This window comes from Quercus suber, unplaced genomic scaffold (genome assembly GCF_002906115.3).
Source record: "Quercus suber isolate HL8 unplaced genomic scaffold, Cork oak 2.0 scaffold_1254, whole genome shotgun sequence".
NCBI classification, from domain to species: Eukaryota; Viridiplantae; Streptophyta; class Magnoliopsida; order Fagales; family Fagaceae; genus Quercus; species Quercus suber.
In genome coordinates this window covers 2,062-19,176 of record NW_027070646.1, presented here as the reverse complement: position 1 = coordinate 19,176, position 17,115 = coordinate 2,062, and the positions used below count along the sequence as shown (strand labels likewise).

General features: G+C 35.7%; 4 protein-coding genes across 5 annotated transcripts; 3 read left to right on the top strand and 1 right to left on the bottom strand.

Moving 5' to 3' along the window:
* The first annotated feature begins 362 nt into the window (after positions 1-362).
* On the top strand, positions 363-6,053 carry LOC112004797 (non-specific phospholipase C1). The gene is made up of 3 exons (XM_024037024.2): positions 363-1,665; positions 3,514-3,690; positions 5,579-6,053. The coding sequence occupies exons 1-3, from the start codon at positions 576-578 to the stop codon at positions 5,908-5,910; spliced, it is 1,599 nt and encodes a 532-aa protein (XP_023892792.1). The 5' UTR covers positions 363-575; the 3' UTR covers positions 5,911-6,053.
* A 46-nt stretch (positions 6,054-6,099) lies between these two features.
* Positions 6,100-6,742, top strand: LOC136065875 (non-specific phospholipase C1-like). The gene is made up of 2 exons (XM_065769658.1): positions 6,100-6,103; positions 6,411-6,742. The coding sequence occupies exons 1-2, from the start codon at positions 6,100-6,102 to the stop codon at positions 6,740-6,742; spliced, it is 336 nt and encodes a 111-aa protein (XP_065625730.1).
* Positions 6,743-8,052: 1,310 nt separating this feature from the next.
* On the top strand, positions 8,053-9,985 carry LOC112004798 (ammonium transporter 1 member 3). Its single transcript, XM_024037026.2, has one exon. The coding sequence runs from the start codon at positions 8,423-8,425 to the stop codon at positions 9,803-9,805; it is 1,383 nt and encodes a 460-aa protein (XP_023892794.1). The 5' UTR covers positions 8,053-8,422; the 3' UTR covers positions 9,806-9,985.
* An 867-nt stretch (positions 9,986-10,852) lies between these two features.
* LOC112004820 (E3 ubiquitin-protein ligase AIRP2) lies at positions 10,853-16,346 on the bottom strand. Of its 2 annotated transcripts, none has more exons than XM_024037051.2 (5): positions 16,113-16,345; positions 13,478-13,628; positions 13,193-13,259; positions 12,811-13,045; positions 10,853-11,192 (listed from the first exon to the last, which is right to left on the bottom strand). In XM_024037051.2, exons 1-5 carry the CDS (start codon positions 16,178-16,180, stop codon positions 10,982-10,984), a joined length of 732 nt encoding a protein of 243 aa, XP_023892819.1. In that variant the 5' UTR covers positions 16,181-16,345; the 3' UTR covers positions 10,853-10,981. The 2 variants fall into 2 exon arrangements, with proteins under 2 accessions (XP_023892819.1, XP_065625731.1); XM_065769659.1 differs by having other exon boundaries at positions 11,146-11,225; positions 16,113-16,346.
* Positions 16,347-17,115: the final 769 nt, after the last annotated feature.

The window sequence follows — 17,115 nt, the reverse complement described above, 5'->3', positions numbered from 1 at the left end:
ACGGAAGTTCTTATGGAGCTCCTGTATAGGCCCTATAAGCTACTATTCCATGCAACAAATCCAACCTTTCAAAAAAAAAAAAAACAAATCCAGAAAAGGTCAAAAAAGAGGGGCAAACGATAATCGAAAAAATGGATCAGCTCAGCTGTAACAATTACCCAATTAAAAAAAAAAACTGTCCCTTCTTTCTTTTTCTGTCTCTCTCTAAACCGATCATATTCATGTATATGAAACCATATACATGAATATGATACGAATATGATGACGATTCTACCGAGTACTAAGTCCTATTAGGGCTCCTCCTTTACCTTTGACTCTGGGAGAACAAAAAGACAAAAGAGAAAACAAAGTGTACACAATCACAATTCACAACCACAAAAACCCAAACATTAATATATATAAAAGCAAAATATATTGTGTAATTCCTTATTCTTTACGCATATACCGTGAGAAGGTTACTATCATAATTGGAAACAAAGTTACAAAAATCTTGATTCTCTTCTTGTTTCAGTACAACAACCTTTGATTCCTATTGAAGGCAACGACATTAACTCTTCCCTTTTCCGATCACCGGAATGGCTTTCCGGCGAGTCCCTCTTAGCTTCTTTTTCTTTCTCTTTCTCATAGCTTCTTCCCAGTCCTTGGAATTCAAAAAGAAGCACAAAATCAAAGGACCCATCAAGACCCTGGTCGTCATCATCATGGAAAACCGTTCTTTTGACCACATCTACGGCTGGCTCAAGGCGACCCGACCCGACATCGACGGCTTGGACGGCGACGAGTCGAACCGGGTTGTAGTCACGAACCCGGACTCGGAAGTAGTTAAGGTTTCAAACGACGCTCTGTTCATTGACTCGGATCCGGGTCACTCGTTTCAGGCGATCAGGGAACAGATATTCGGGTCGAACGATTCGACCCGAGAACCGTTGATGAACGGGTTCGCTCAGCAAGCGGAGAGCGAGAATCTAGGCATGTCGAGAACCGTGATGAGCGGGTTCAAACCGGAGATCCTACCGGTTTACACCGAGTTAGCGAACGAGTTCGCCGTGTTCGACAGGTGGTTCGCCTCGGTCCCCGCGTCGACTCAGCCGAACCGATTCTACGTCCACTCGGCCACGTCACACGGAGCTATGAGCAACGTACGGAAAGACCTTATCCATGGGTTCCCGCAAAAAACGATCTTCGACTCGCTCGACGAAAATGACCTCAGCTTCGGTATTTATTACCAAAACATCCCGGCAACCTTGTTCTTCGCGAGCCTGAGGAAACTAAAGCACGTGACCAAGTTTCATAGCTATTCTTTGAAGTTTAAATTGCACGCCAAGTTGGGTAAGTTGCCGAACTATGCGGTGGTGGAACAGAGGTACTTTGATGTGGAGGCGCTCCCAGCCAATGACGACCACCCGTCCCATGACGTGGCGCTCGGACAGAGGTTCGTGAAGGAGGTGTACGAGACTCTGAGAGCTAGCCCTCAGTGGAACGAGATGGCTATTTTGATTACCTATGATGAGCATGGTGGGTTTTACGATCACGTGCCTACGCCCGTTTATGGTGTGCCTAGCCCTGATGGGATCATTGGTGGTGACCCGTATTACTTCCGGTTCGACCGGTTGGGTGTTCGGGTCCCGACCATACTTATCTCGCCGTGGGTCGAGAAGGGTACTGGTGAGTGAGTCTTTGATTTTTTGTTTTTTGTTTTTCATGTTCCAAATTTGGATACGTGCTTAATTACTAACTGGTTTAGTTACGGTACAAGTTTGGTATCGCTTGAGATTGTTTCTGTTTCTTGTTTTGGTTGGTATTGCTTGATGTTGTTGTGCACTTGGGGTGATTGCTGTGGTATCAAAATGAATTTTTCCCAAGTGCTTGTTTGTTTTGTTTTGTTTATTACTGCTTAATTGATTTTTTGTATGCTTCTTTGTGTGTTTTCTACTTTGAAGGATTCAAAACCAAAACCACGATACAGTAAGTTTTTGGGGCTTTGCAGCTTTGGACATTTGTGATGGGTGTATATCTGATGCAGATTGGTTAAGAAAGAATAAACTATTTTAATATTTTACGTTGTTTTTTCTTTCCCAGTGGAATTAGGATTTATTTGCTTTTACAAGTTCAATTAAAATCCTTTGTCTGATCTTTTAGCCGATTCTGGCTGAGTTTTTTCTTTAAATGAAATTCAGTTTCCTTCTCAAAAAAAAAAAAAAAAAAAAAAAAAAAATCCTTTTTCTAGTTGAACTAGGATTTTAATTGTTTTTCTTTTTCTACTTAAATTGTTTTTCCTTTTTCAAGTAGAAATAGGTTTATTATTTCTTTTCCTAAAAGGAGTAGCTATTCCTATAAATTCTCTTTATAGAGGGGTTGATTATTGTTATGATGCGTTTATTTATAAAAGTTTGCTAGAGAGGTTTTCTCTATTATTTTAGCCTAGTGTTCTTGTAGAACTTAGGTTTCGTGGAAGAGTTGTATTAATTGTGTGTTATAGATTCTGCTTCTACACGCCCACGCTGCATCAGTATCTATGTTTGAATGTGTTAAGAAACTATTTCTAGTACCTTGTTATTCAGTGGGAAGGGGTTTGAAGAGCCTGTGATTGCTGTGACTTAATGAATTTGTTTTAGGGAGGAGAATTTTTCTTACATCTTGATATTGCTACGTAATTGAGTGTGTGTATAACCTTTGTGGTCTGAGTAATATCCTTTTTCTAACTAACCCGGCTATTTTGCTTCCAGATTTCCCAAAACATGGTCATTCATGGGCAAAACTGCTTTAGATAAAGCCTGGTCCAGACATACACAACACATTTTATAGAAAATTGTGAACTAAAATGGATATGAAATCTGTGCTTTCTAATGACGAAGTTGAGAATAACATTCCTTTTTTATCCATGTAATGAGTCAAATGGATGCAAACCACCAGGTTGGCATATTACCTCTAGTCTCCAACCTGCTTTTCCAAAAGGAGAACTACTACATCTGCTGGGATTTTGGGGCTAGTGTCATCTCTTTAAAGTTTGGAACACTCTTGAACTATTTATTGGCTTCTTTGTAAATTTTTGATCGGCTAACATTCCAAATTTTGGTTTCAGATTGCATATTATTTAAAATAAGTGCTTATGTTTATGTAAAGATGCACTTGATAGCTGCAAGTTATTCAATTTTCTTACTCATAAGAGCAATATCCATTGCTGCTGATACTTTTGGGATTTATTGCTGATCTATTAACCTGCAATGCTTTGGGCTCAGTCTTACCAACGGGATTTTTATCTTCCTTATTAAACTGACCTGTACTGTTTTTCAGTCATGCTTGGAAAATGAAACCTACAGCTCTTTGACTTTGATACTCTTTTTTCCAACTTCTATATTATTCACATTTTACAGAAGTTCTGGTTTTCTGAATGTACATTTTGTTTATATAACATAGGTTACACAGTCAACTTTAAAGAATTATTAATATCAGCATCATTGTTTGACCCCAGACCTTTCCACCTGTGGACTGACTCTTGATTGTTTTGTGCAGTGATTCATTTGCCAGATGGACCAACAGCAACGTCACAATTTGAACATTCTTCTATTCCTGCAACTGTGAAGAAGCTTTTCAATCTGGAATCAAACTTCCTGACCAAGAGGGATGCATGGGCTGGTACTTTTGAGAGCTATTTTAACCTCCGTGATAGTCCACGTGATGATTGTCCAGGTTCGCACCATTCTCCTTCATCATTACAAATTACTTTCATTTTCTTAATGATCTATTTATTCTCCCATTCTCACTTTACACTTCATAATATGAAGATTATAAGTGGCCATTGTGTGGAACAATTCTGGAATTTTCCTTTCTTGCTACCTATTCTGGGTTACAGATTGACCTGAATCTATAATCGGATTACCCCTTCTCGTATTCAGTACCATAGACATATACTATTCATTGGTGGTTTGAAATTGAAGTATCTGCAATCTTGTGTGAAGAAAAAGACAAATTTCATTAACCTGCTACCTTTTTGGGGAGCACATGTACCTATGCTATTATTGTGTGGCAATACTGTGTTCTCTTCATTTCTCTTTTTCTTTTATGTGGGTTGGGAGGACAGTGTGATGTACCTTGAGAGAAAGTGTATGCAAATGCAACTGCATATTCCCTTTTCTACCATATGCTTTCATTGTCCATTCTGTGAAAGCTCAAGCCTCCATGGGCAATTTATGCCTCTTTGAGTATGTAGCTTTAACAGTGAATTTTAAGAGCTGTCTGGTATTGAACTGTCATTTTTGAATCTGGAGATTAATCTTTGTCAAAATGGTCCACAATCATCTATTGATAGGAACTCATTATTAATTATGATCTCCTGAGTTGGAGATTTGGAATGATATTGTCTGGTGCTTGTCGAAGGGGGTCAGGGGGGCAATTTCCCTGGGCTTGCAAAAATTCCCCCCCAACCAATTTTATATCACTCTTTTTTTTTTGTACATTATTATTATTATTATTTTTATATTTTTTTGTTGATATATCATTTTTTTATTATTATTATTTTTATAATATTTTTTTGTTGATATATCATTTTAATAATAGAAAATATTTGCTTGTATCAATGTTTTTGAGGTTTAAAAGTTTCTAAAGAAAAATAAGAATTAAAAAAAGGGAAACTAAAGAAACAGAAGTTTTAATTGAGGAGAAACAAAGAATTAAAAAATAAAAAAAATAAAAAGTGGTAAGAGGTTAAAACTCTCTATAATTAATAAAAAATGAGTACATAAATAATAAAATTTAGAACTAATTATGTAATAAAGTCCATAATTTGATATTGTTTTCAAGTTAAACTATACAGTTTTGGTTACCATAAGGTTTAAAATTGTTATGATTTAATCATTTTATGAGTTCAACAAAAACAAACATAAGATGTAAAAATGCCCTAACAAATAAACACAATATAATGGATCTGCTATCTTTTTGTGGGTTTTCTAACATTAAAATGCCACTTAGCATTTGACATAAGTGATATTTTGTTGTCCAGATTAGTCCTTAGTACTGTATATATAATGTGTGTTTGTTTACAATGTATTTGTATGCATATGTACATATGTATGTTAGGGGGCATATGGATAAATCTATAATTAATTTTACCCCCTAAAGTCAAATTTGGCTCTACTACTACTGCTCGTATGCTTATTGAACTATTAAGAACCCAAGGCTTAGATTCCATGTATCCATCCCATATTGTTGGCCATGTTAAGAAAATCTAACTTTTTAAGTGAGCATCATTTTTTTTTTCTTTTGATAAGATAAGTGAGCATCATTTAATGCGTTGTTTTTTAGTTAAAAATGTACAAGTTTTCAAAACTACACATGTTAATTTAAACTCCAGTGTAAGAAGGGTATTTGACTCTTTTAAGTAAAGTAAATGGTAAGTTAGAAAATTAATAATTGACTTTTCAAAGAGGACTATATTTTGGAACATTTCAAAATGGAATAGAGGATTAGCAATTTGGGATAGAGGAAGTAATTTACTTTCTTATTTTAGCATATGATTAGAAGTTTTTAGTTCATTTCTTGCAATTGATTGTTCAATACCAATCATGGTATCTGGATGCAGTAACCCTTCCAGAAGTAAAGAGATCACTGAGGCCATGGGGACCGAAAGAAGATGCCAGACTATCAGAATTTCAAGTTGAAATGATCCAGCTTGCATCCCAGCTCAATGGTGACTATGTCCTAAATGCCTACCCAGATATCGGTAAGACCTTGACAGTGGGTGAGGCCAACCAGTATGCAGAGGATGCAGTCAAGAGATTCTTGGAAGCAGGGAAGGCTGCTCTTAAAGCTGGAGCTAATGAGTCTGCAATTGTTACAATGAGACCTTCCCTCACTAGCCGAATTATGTTGAGGGATCGGCACGGTCATGGTCGCCATGTCGAAAGCTACTGATTGAATTGGCTTCAGAAACAGAAACGCCAGTTGTAAATAAACATTTACACTTGCACTTCTACTATGTTGCCTGTGTATATTTGTACTATAATTAGCATATCAGAAAGATGCGGACCTATTAGCTTAAAGCTTTACCCAATAAACCAAGTGGTACATGAGAGCATTCATCATTTTTTTTTTTTTGATAAGATGAGTGAGCATCATTTAATGCGTTGTTTTTTAGTTAAAAATGTACAAGTTTTCAAAACTACACATGTTAATTTAAACTCCAGTGTAAGAAGGGTATTTGACTCTTTTAAGTAAAGTAAATGGTAAGTTAGAAAATTAATAATTGACTTTTCAAAGAGGACTATATTTTGGAACATTTCAAAATGGAATAGAGGATTAGCAATTTGGGATAGAGGAAGTAATTTACTTTCTTATTTTAGCATATGATTAGAAGTTTTTAGTTCATTTCTTGCAATTGATTGTTCAATACCAATCATGGTATCTGGATGCAGTAACCCTTCCAGAAGTAAAGAGATCACTGAGGCCATGGGGACCGAAAGAAGATGCCAGACTATCAGAATTTCAAGTTGAAATGATCCAGCTTGCATCCCAGCTCAATGGTGACTATGTCCTAAATGCCTACCCAGATATCGGTAAGACCTTGACAGTGGGTGAGGCCAACCAGTATGCAGAGGATGCAGTCAAGAGATTCTTGGAAGCAGGGAAGGCTGCTCTTAAAGCTGGAGCTAATGAGTCTGCAATTGTTACAATGAGACCTTCCCTCACTAGCCGAATTATGTTGAGGGATCGGCACGGTCATGGTCGCCATGTCGAAAGCTACTGATTGAATTGGCTTCAGAAACAGAAACGCCAGTTGTAAATAAACATTTACACTTGCACTTCTACTATGTTGCCTGTGTATATTTGTACTATAATTAGCATATCAGAAAGATGCGGACCTATTAGCTTAAAGCTTTACCCAATAAACCAAGTGGTACATGAGAGCATGTGGAAATCAACTATTTCTATTTATAATACAGTTGTGTACACGTTAGAGCATTATATAGCTGGGTCAGCCTATTCACTCCAACTACTAGTCAAGTCGATATTTCTGATACATAAGCATTTAAGGATGCAAAATGGGTAGTTTAATGTGTATATATGCCCATGATGGATATTTGCTATCAGTCATTAACATGTGCTAGTTTTACTGCTCAATGCAGACATTTTCACACATGGATTAGAAATAATCGATTTGAATCCCTCAAATGAATGTCATAATGCACAATTAACTTGTCAATTATAGTGCATAAATTAATACTCTCATGTAGCACATGCTTGAATATTTGACAAATTAGAAGTTGTACGTCAGCACGTTTGTTTAAAGTATTGGACATGTAGTCCATATCTGTTAGTATTTTACTATTTTTATTTGATTCGAATTCAGGCTTCAGTTGATTCAACAACAGCAAATCAAGCCCTAGGATCCTCTTCCTCAAATGCCGGAAATGATGGAAAGGCCAATGTGTCCTGGAAAAAGATAATCTTTAAGTGTTCTGGACGAATCCTCAAAAACCTTTTTTTTTCTAGGACATGACCTTGAATATGATTATTGTACAAATGTTGATTAAACTCTTTCTGCGAAATGTGCCATCGTAGAAATAGGACAAATAAATTCACGTGCAAGTGGTCCTAGAATACTTCACATATTGGTGTGATGAATATGATTATAGATAGTACAATATTGTTTTTTTCTTTTTGCAAATTGTGTTGTCATAGAAATAGGACGCTAAATTCACATGCAACTTGTCCTAGTCTCCTGGAACACTTTCCCCATATTGGTGTGCTTGCTTTACAATAAAGCCTTGAATTTCTTCAAAAAGACAATATTTGTATAAAAGAATATCTGGCAGATCTCATCCCTCCTCTGCCTTACACATTCCAAGCCTTATCATTATCAATGAATCTCGTGATATAAAAATTTTCACAAATTTTCGCTAGCATACTTTTTTCTGATTATTGATTAGTGCATAATAAAACTATAAAAGTTATTGATTAGTGCATAATAAAACTATAAAAGTTCTATTCATTTTTCTAAAAATAAAAATAAAAGGGGTATTCATAATAAACACTCAAATAATAGATCACCTTAACAAGTTGTGAAAGTGTATCTAGGATCACTGATTTCTTTGTGTTTCTTTCTTCGCATGTCACTAAACAGTTGAAAGCTCAAGGCACTAGAGTACTATAATACTATTTTGTTATGTAATTAATTATTTCCAAGAGTCTCAAACTCTTAGTAGTTAGCACCCAAATCCTATCCTTTCACCACAAGTCATTGAAGTAGAATGCACAACTAGTCACCAACGCATGCATAAACAAGTGACCCCACGATCAATACAGCTACCATTCAAACCACCACTTTCATTCATACGACTATCTAATTCTATATCTTCCCTTTTCATTCACCACCAACCATCTCTCTCTCTCACACACACACGCTTTCTCTTTTTTCCGAAGAACCATGGAGGTCTCATGGGAACAAAGTGTCACAGACTCCATCAACACCGTTTACCTCCTCTTTTCAGCTTACCTTGTCTTTGTAATGCAGCTTGGCTTTGCCATGCTCTGTGCTGGCTCAGTCCGAGCCAAGAATGCCTTGAACATAATGCTTACCAATGTTGTTGATGCTGTTGTTGGTAGCATCTCTTATTACCTCTTTGGCTTTGCTTTTGCCTTTGGTGATGGCTCCAATTCCAACCCTTTCATTGGTACAAACTTCTTTGCTTTGTTTAACATCCCCAATACCTCATATGACTACAGCTTTTTTCTTTACCAATGGGCTTTCGCTATAGCTGTTGCTGGTATAACTAGTGGCTCAATAGCAGAGAGAACCCAGTTCACTTCTTACTTAATTTTCTCATTTTTTCTCACTGGATTTGTGTACCCAATTGTGGCTCATTGGGTTTGGTCATCTAGTGGTTGGCTCAGTCCTAGTTCCAGTGACTTGTTGTTAGGTTCAGGTGCAATCGACTTTGCTGGGAGCGGGGTGGTGCATTTGGTTGGTGGAATTGCTGGGTTTTGGGGCTCTTTCATAGAAGGCCCAAGGGTGGGCCGGTTTGATGTGTTTGGGAAGCCTATACAAATGAGAGGCCACAATGCAACCCTTGTGGTACTAGGTACATTTTTGTTGTGGTTTGGATGGTTTGGGTTCAATCCGGGTTCATTTGATAAGATTCTTGTGGCCTATCCCAACACCAGCCAAGGTAATTGGACTGCAGTGGGCCGGACTGCAGTCACTACCACATTAGCTGGGTCAACTGCTGGACTCGTAACCCTTTTCGGCCGGCGATTACTAGTGGGCCATTGGGATGCCTTGGATGTTTGCAATGGGCTCTTAGGTGGGTTTGTTGCAATCACATCAGGCTGCTCAGTTGTTGAGCCATGGGCTGCCATTGTGTGCGGGTTTGTTGCTGCATGGGTATTGATTGGGCTCAATATCTTGGCCCTAAAACTGAAATTTGATGACCCATTGGAGGCAACCCAGTTGCATGGTGGTTGTGGTGCTTGGGGTTTGATATTTACAGGGTTGTTCGCCAAAGAAGAATTTGTGATTCAAGCATATGATTCAGGCGAGTCAGGCGTGGTGAGGCCCTTTGGTCTTTTTATGGGTGGAGGCTGGGGTTTGATTGGAGCCCAAGCGATAGAGGTTTTGGTGATTGTGGGCTGGGTAAGTTTGACAATGGGACCTCTATTTTATGGCCTACACAAGCTTGGGATTTTGAGAATCTCTCCTGAGGAGGAAATTGCAGGCCTTGACATATCTAGACATGGAGGCTATGCCTATGCTCACCAAGAAGAAGACCAACCTCGCTTCTATGCAGATTACATACGCGTACAAAATTGACGATTCCCAACCAGATGGCATTTTTCATTTGCATGTTAGTATGTTACACATATCTTTATTCGATTCTCATAGGTTTGTGATATGTCATGAGCTTCATGAATTGTTTCATCGAATTTAAATTTGCTCTTCAAAGAACTCTCCTGAAAATTCCAAAAGCTTACGGAACAATTGTTAAATTAATAGTGTTGACCGTCCTCTCATTTTCCAACTCATTTTTTTTTTCACACTATTGTTGATCCATGCTATGGATTGATTCTATATTTTACAGTTGAGAAAGTCTGTACAATTGTACACCAAATAGAACGCTGAAAAATCACAAACCATCTCTTGCATAGAAGGGCCTAGTGAAGTGTGATAAGATAAAGGAGTACAGTCAACAGGCGGAAGGGGCTGAGAACATCGGCCTAACAAAATCAGGCCCCAAACACAATTGGAAAAAAGTAGCCTATGGTGAACTTCAAATGACTTAGGACCAACATGATGGGCCACTAACTGGTAAAAGGAAGCTTCTTGATGGCCCAATTGCAATAGAACTGAACCGGGTGAGCAAGAGACAAGCTTAGCTTTCAAGCATGTCCATGATATAGCTTAATTTATTGGAGACCCCAGAACAATGATAGCAGCCACGGCTGCTCAACAGTCCTGCACTCCTGCTGACAACAATAAGTGTCATTTGTTGGAACTGTAGGGGGTTTTGGAACCCCCGGGCAGTTACAACTATGGGATGGCTATTAGAGCTAAACAACCTAAGGTTCACCGGTGGAAGCTTGGATTTTTGAACTAATAACCCAAGTTTGTTTTGTTGGATTTCAGCTGGTTCGTAAGGGTTCTATTTCATATCTACTGTTGACCAATTATAGTAAATCCCGGCACCTCAACTGACCAACCCTGTAAAGCAAACCAGAACATTGCTTCATATCTTGCTGCCTATGCTTTCTTGTGAGGCTAAGGATCTTGCAATGAAATAAATGGGTGAAAGAGCAGACCCAACTAAAACTAATTTAAGAGAGTTTAGGAAAAAAAAAGAAAAAAAAAAAAAGAGAGAAATTTAGGAATCAATATCACCTGCTTGAAGCCAATAAAACAATGGCCTAATGGGGGAAAAATCAGTATGTTTGTCAAAAGAACATGTACAGCCAGGTTTTATTATATACACAGTTTCCAAAATCTATGCTCTCACCTAACATGGGGATTATAGGGAACTAACACATGATCTGGAACAATAAGGGGCAATTTATTTATGTACATGAACAGCCTCCTACGATTCTCCTTCAAAATTGAAGATAAATCAACAACATCAGACTTATCTGTGTAGATCCAAAGGTCACCGGAGTTTACTCTTTTAAGGCTATCTCGACAGAAGGGACATGACTGAGACCGCCCATGCCTAAGGCAAACAGCAAGAATATGAAATCAGATCCTGCTATACGTTAGTAAAGGCAGAAACAAGTTATGAGCCTAGTCAAATTCAAATTCATCATATGGATATGTTAGTAAAGGCAGAAATAAGTTACGAGCCTAATTAAATTCAAATTCATCATATGGATTGTTAACCCATACGAATTCTCCAATTTCCTCATATATAATTGACAAGTAGGGGAGACAATTTGTTTTATTGGTCTGTCAAGATAGCATATTTGACTACATGAATCAACCCAAATATAACTCATTTAATAATTGTATCAAAACCCCCTCAAGCGTAACACGACCTGTTTAACAAGCAAGTTGACACAACACAACCCACATAACATGCTTAATAAACAGATCATGTTGGATTGATATAAACATGACCCATTTTGACCCGTTCAATAAACAATATGTTGGGTTGAAACAAATGTAACCCATTATAATTCATTTAAATAAAAAATTACCCAAAATGATTAACATATTTTTATATTTTATAAGCGGCACATAAATCATAATAGTTATAAACAAATAAGTTTCATACAAATTCTATTTCATGATAATATCAATTGAAGTAATAATAACAATAAAGTTTCATCCAAATTTAAAAATACACATTATAAGAGCATTCACATTAAATGTAAAATAGAGAGAGTGGCCAATTTTGGACATTTGGCCCCAAAATTCTCCCACATCAGTTAGGTTAAAATTGAGTAGAGAGAGAATATGAGGGAGATAAGTGAATTTTTACGAGAAAGAGAGAAGGTGACTTTGTGTGAATGGAAGAAATGAGAAAGAGAGAGATGATGACTGGTTGTGGTTTGGGATGAGAGAGAGCTTAGAGAAGAGAGACTTGAGAGGACATTGGAGAGACAGAGCTAGAGGCAAGATAAAAAGAGAGTAGATGAAATTAATAATAAAAAAAAAGAATGAGAAATTGTTATTTAAATAAAATAAAGTGTACAATAGATAAACTGGTGTGGATGGTTTTAAAAAGTGGTTGTGTAAAATAGAAAAAATAGGTTTTTGTGCTAAAAATAGATGGTAATTTTTGCATGGATTAATGCGAATGCTCTAAAAAGAGTAAAATCGAATGAGTGTTTTTCTTCTTCTTTGGTTTTAGTAAAAGGGTTAAGGGCTTTAGAGTTTCAATAAAGAATTTACCAAGACAACTATTAAAAATCTTTTAATAACTTAATTCCATATTAAAAATTTTAAATTTTGTTAGATAAAAAATTACATTTAATTATATGGGTTACACAGGTTTGTGTCAAATGAGTTAAACAGTCTTGACACGAATAATGAACCAGGTCAGGTTAATGGCTCATCCAATGTAGCACAACTTCAGTTTTTGCAGGCTGTCGTGAATGTCTCCTGAAGGATGGAAATAAAATTGGACCTTTGTAGCAGAGTTTCTCTAATAAAATTTTTCAAGAAAGAGACCAAAGGAAGGCCAAAAACTTCAATTTTCAATGGGACACTACATGATTATATTTTAACTTTGTGTGTGTGTGTGTTTTGGTCACTAAAAGCGGTGGTTATATACATAATCATTAGATGTAATACATGATGTGTTCAGAGAAGGAAAACAGAAAGCTTACCAATCCCGATAACACTTCCAACACAAAGAATGGTTGCAATTAGGCAAAACAACCTTGCTATTCACCTCCATGCAAATGCCACACTCCTCTTCTCTTTCTATGTCAATTTCAGAGAGTTTTCCTTTTTCCAACTCATCCTTCTTTTTGTATCTGAGACTACATGTCTCTTTCTGCTTCCGGTCCTCCAAATCTGTGACGCCTCTTTGAAGTTGCAAGAAAGATGGAAATATCACCGCTGTTTAAAAATAAATAAATAAATAAAAAACAAAAAATCCCAACTCATAATATTATTATTTTTTCTTTTCTCTGTAGATAAGTTGCAGCACTATTAAACATTGATCCACAAAAAATAATTATTTCTCCTTCATTGAATCTCACTCACCATAAAACTCTCTAATACTTGCTTTCCTTTCATAAACAGACATGGTGGTCTTCCCATCTGCATAGGTCTGCACCAATCCATCACATTGCCACACCCCAACAAGTAAGTCATTATAAAATTACTACATTGTTGAAGTGGATGGGATGCAAATTTAACCACAAAAACAATAACAAGGACGAGAGAGAGAGAGAGAGAGAGAGAGAGAGAGAGAGAGAGAGAGATCTCATATAAATCTGAAAGCAGAAACTAACAGAATCGAAGAGTATTAATAGGAGAGACACGTACCATATAAATAAGAATTCTAAGCAAACCAAGTACACCAGCAAGGTGACAATCAGTCCATTGAACAAGAAAAAGAAAAAGGTGAGCCACTGGACCGTAGGACAGTCTCATCTGAATACGTGCTCCATCATTCTCCCTTGGAAAATCTAAAGCCCTGAGAAAACAAGAGAGGAAAGAAGGCAGCAAAGCACAGGATTAACAAATGTACAGCAATGATCATATAATCAAAGTGATATAGAATCAGCACACACACATAAAATATAACCAGTAGACATTTTATTCCACAACTTAGCTCAATCAACAAAGCCATTCTCCAAACTAATTAAGATGTTAAAAAAGTTTATTTCTAGATAGTCCTTTATCCCATACCAACAATTATAGAAAAGGAAAGTGTTGAAATATTGCATATGATTTGAAGGAGAAAGAGGAAGAAGATCGTTTGCTTGAATATTCAACTAACATTAAAAAAAATCAACAAATTCCTAGGAGAGTCTTACACCTAATGGACCATTATGAACCCAAGCTAAAGTTCTGGACAAGGGTAACAGCAGGACAGTGGTAGAATTTACTGTAAACAACTCTTAATAGAATTACAGAAAATCACTATTTTAGCAAGCCATTTATCTATCTGCTCCAACCACAGTTTCGAAAATGCAGTATTTGTTTCATTCATGCCTCCAGCATGTTACTCCATCCTAGAGCTGCTACGACAAGCTTTTAAAATTATACAAGAAATTAGCCTCTAATCATTCAAACTGTCTTGACAGTCTATTGACATTCTAACAAGAAGTATGCATCCAAGGTCATTTAAAGCACGTAGATGCTAGCATTACAATAGCCCATATTGTAATGGTTAATCTCAAAATACATGCGAACCATTTAGAAAACTTCATTTGACTTTGTTAGGGGGTTTGGATTAAAATTAGCATTGTAGCCACTCTTCAGTCTTCTCCAATCACATTATGGAATATTCCCACTTTATGTTTCAGCTTAAACATTAGATGATTTATATCAATGATAAAAAAAAAAGCTGTTAGGAAACAGGAGACATAACCCAGGATTCATGGGATAAGAACACCAGAAAAGACAACGCACAAATGCAAACACCAGATTTTACAAGGTTACACACACACACACACGCACACACATATATATATATATATATTGCCATCTTAGCTCAATCAACTAATCTTTCAATATAGTTCTGCCATTTCAAAATTCATGATTACAAAACTTTGACTAAAGGAGTTGGGTTTGCAGTCAATCAAACAGAACCCTTTGCTATTCAGTTCAGCAGAAGGTACATGATATGAAGAGCAATGATATTCTGTGTCCAAAGACTAGCATCATCTATAGGAATGTAGTAATGTCAATGAATTTTCCAGGGTTTATGAGCATAACCCAACTAGTTTAATGTTCCTTTTTATTTTTTATTTTTAAGAATGGAAATATGTGCCATCATGGTCTGAAACGATTACACTCAAGTCAATAAATTTTCAGGTTCTTCATAAATTCCATGTCAAACATACATAGGATGATTACAATATATCCTCATATGAAGTTACATTTGAAAATTTGTAAAAGCAACGGAATCCAGAAAAGAATGACACTGTAAATTTCATATAAAGAGGGTAATAAAAAACTTATCAATGAGTTCTACTTCCTAGTCTGCTCTTTATTATTTAAGGTAAGAATATTCCTCTCTCTCTCTCTCTCTCTCTCTCTCTCCAAATTGTCCATAAAATGCAAAAAGGGAAAGTCCCCAAAAATCTCATTCTTCTCATGATGACAAAATCTCCCTTCCATGTGGCAAATATATATCTTCTACTTCAAATAAAGTTTAAGATCAAATACTAATATGGTTCAAAAAAAGATCAAAGGCTAATAAAAGAACCACAATTCATCATACACGTGTAAAATCCATTCACAATAATTCTTTACTTTCTACTCAGGTTGTCAACTGTACTATTTAGTTACCTATAGGCAAAAACGCAGTGGTCCATCAAAAGAATGCTACTTGAGCAGCCTTGTCTTTTTCTCATTTCATAGATTATAAAAGCCAAAAAAATATATTATCATTTAGTAGAATATACTAATGGGTCTACTCTGGTTAAGCGTGTCTATAGGCAAAATAATTAAGTTTCAAGGGGGGCCCACAAATTGATCATTCAAAACAATGGGTTCATTCATCATTGTGAATAAATTTATTTTAAAGGAATTAAATAAACAGATCAAATTCCTTATCCTGTGCCATGTCTAATTCACAAGCATGGATAATACTTAAATACATTCAATTCATTTTAAAGGAATTAAATATTCTAGGAAATTAAAATTTTAAAATAAAATTTATAATTTATAAATAAATAAATAAAAAGCCTAGGCATTTCATGCTCAAGAATGCTATCACATAAACAGAGCTAATAATAATAATATATATTTTTTTTATCACAAACTTTTGAATGGAAATCAAACACTATTCAAGAAAAACAAACTGAGAAATCTTATACAAAGGGAGCTCAATTCAGAGGACTAAAAAGCGCTATAAATTTAAACGTCAAACGTAACAGTTCAATTTTTGATGTGAAGAATCTGAAAATTCATATCAGAGAGAGAGAGAGAGAGAGAGATAGAGAGTTACAGAGTATTGGCGTGCTGAATATCAGCTTCAAGCGCTTTCAGAGAATCCTTGAACGAAGACTTTCCCATGGCCGATTATATTTTGCCGGAAAAAAAATTCCCATCCAACAAACAGAAAAATAGAAACGTAACCACCTTAAAATCAGCAAAAGATATACAAACACTCGTAGTTTTCGATGAATACCTTCTCGTAAAGACAAAACCAGGACACTACATTCTCTTTACTTCTCACTCATTTTTATATCACTACTAGAAGGGGGATTCTTTTTAAATTACAAATTTACCCTCAAGTGTTTTTTAATTTTTTTTTATATTATTATTATTATTATTATTTTTTGATAGGATCAGTCGTCTTAAATTAACTATTAAATTTTGGATCCGGTTATTGAGTAGTGTTTTGGTTGACAATTTGACTAGCTTTATTTAGGAATACGAGTAACTTTCAGTTAAATGAGTATTTATTTTTGGTGTGGATAATAATAGTTATCAAAATACATTAGATAAGGCTAATTGACAATTTGACAAATGTATAATTTAATGTATTTCTTCTCCAAATTTTTTATTAAATTTTACTAATAATTGGTTTGAAATTTATTGGTGTGTCATAATCCTCCAGTGTTATAATTATTACATTATAAAAATAAAATAAACTTTTACTAATTTTTAAACTATTAAATTATTAGAAAAGAATCTCAAGAAATTCGTTTAGTAATTTCTAAGATCTTATGATATCATGAAATACTTGATTTGAAACTTTATGCTAGAAATTAAATTTATGAAAAATAAATATTATACCCCGTTTGATATTATTGTTTAAATAATAATTTTCAGTGTTTAAACAAAAAACATCTTTAACATATATTTTTATAACTCTCAAATACAAATTTTCGTATCACTGAAATCTGAATAAGAAATCAACAATAAACAATGATGTTGCGCCAAAAGGTTGTGATTCGAGGGACCAACTACCAAGGAGTGAAGGGGCAAAGGAAGATGGCAAGTTG

Excerpts from the sequence above, each read along its gene's own strand:
- LOC112004797 (XM_024037024.2), top strand. The coding sequence starts at position 576 with ATGGCTTTCCGGCGAGTCCCTCTTAGCTTCTTTTTCTTTCTCTTTCTC. Across the intron at positions 1,666-3,513 it reads GTGGGTCGAGAAGGGTACTG|TGATTCATTTGCCAGATGGA; the intron begins GTGAGTGAGTCT and ends TGTTTTGTGCAG. Across the intron at positions 3,691-5,578 it reads TCCACGTGATGATTGTCCAG|TAACCCTTCCAGAAGTAAAG; the intron begins GTTCGCACCATT and ends ATCTGGATGCAG.
- LOC112004798 (XM_024037026.2), top strand. The coding sequence starts at position 8,423 with ATGGAGGTCTCATGGGAACAAAGTGTCACAGACTCCATCAACACCGTT.
- LOC112004820 (XM_024037051.2), bottom strand. The coding sequence starts at position 16,180 with ATGGGAAAGTCTTCGTTCAAGGATTCTCTGAAAGCGCTTGAAGCTGAT. Across the intron at positions 13,260-13,477 it reads TTAGAATTCTTATTTATATG|ACCTATGCAGATGGGAAGAC; the intron begins GTACGTGTCTCT and ends GGATTGGTGCAG. Across the intron at positions 13,046-13,192 it reads AAGTATTAGAGAGTTTTATG|CGGTGATATTTCCATCTTTC; the intron begins GTGAGTGAGATT and ends ATTTTTAAACAG.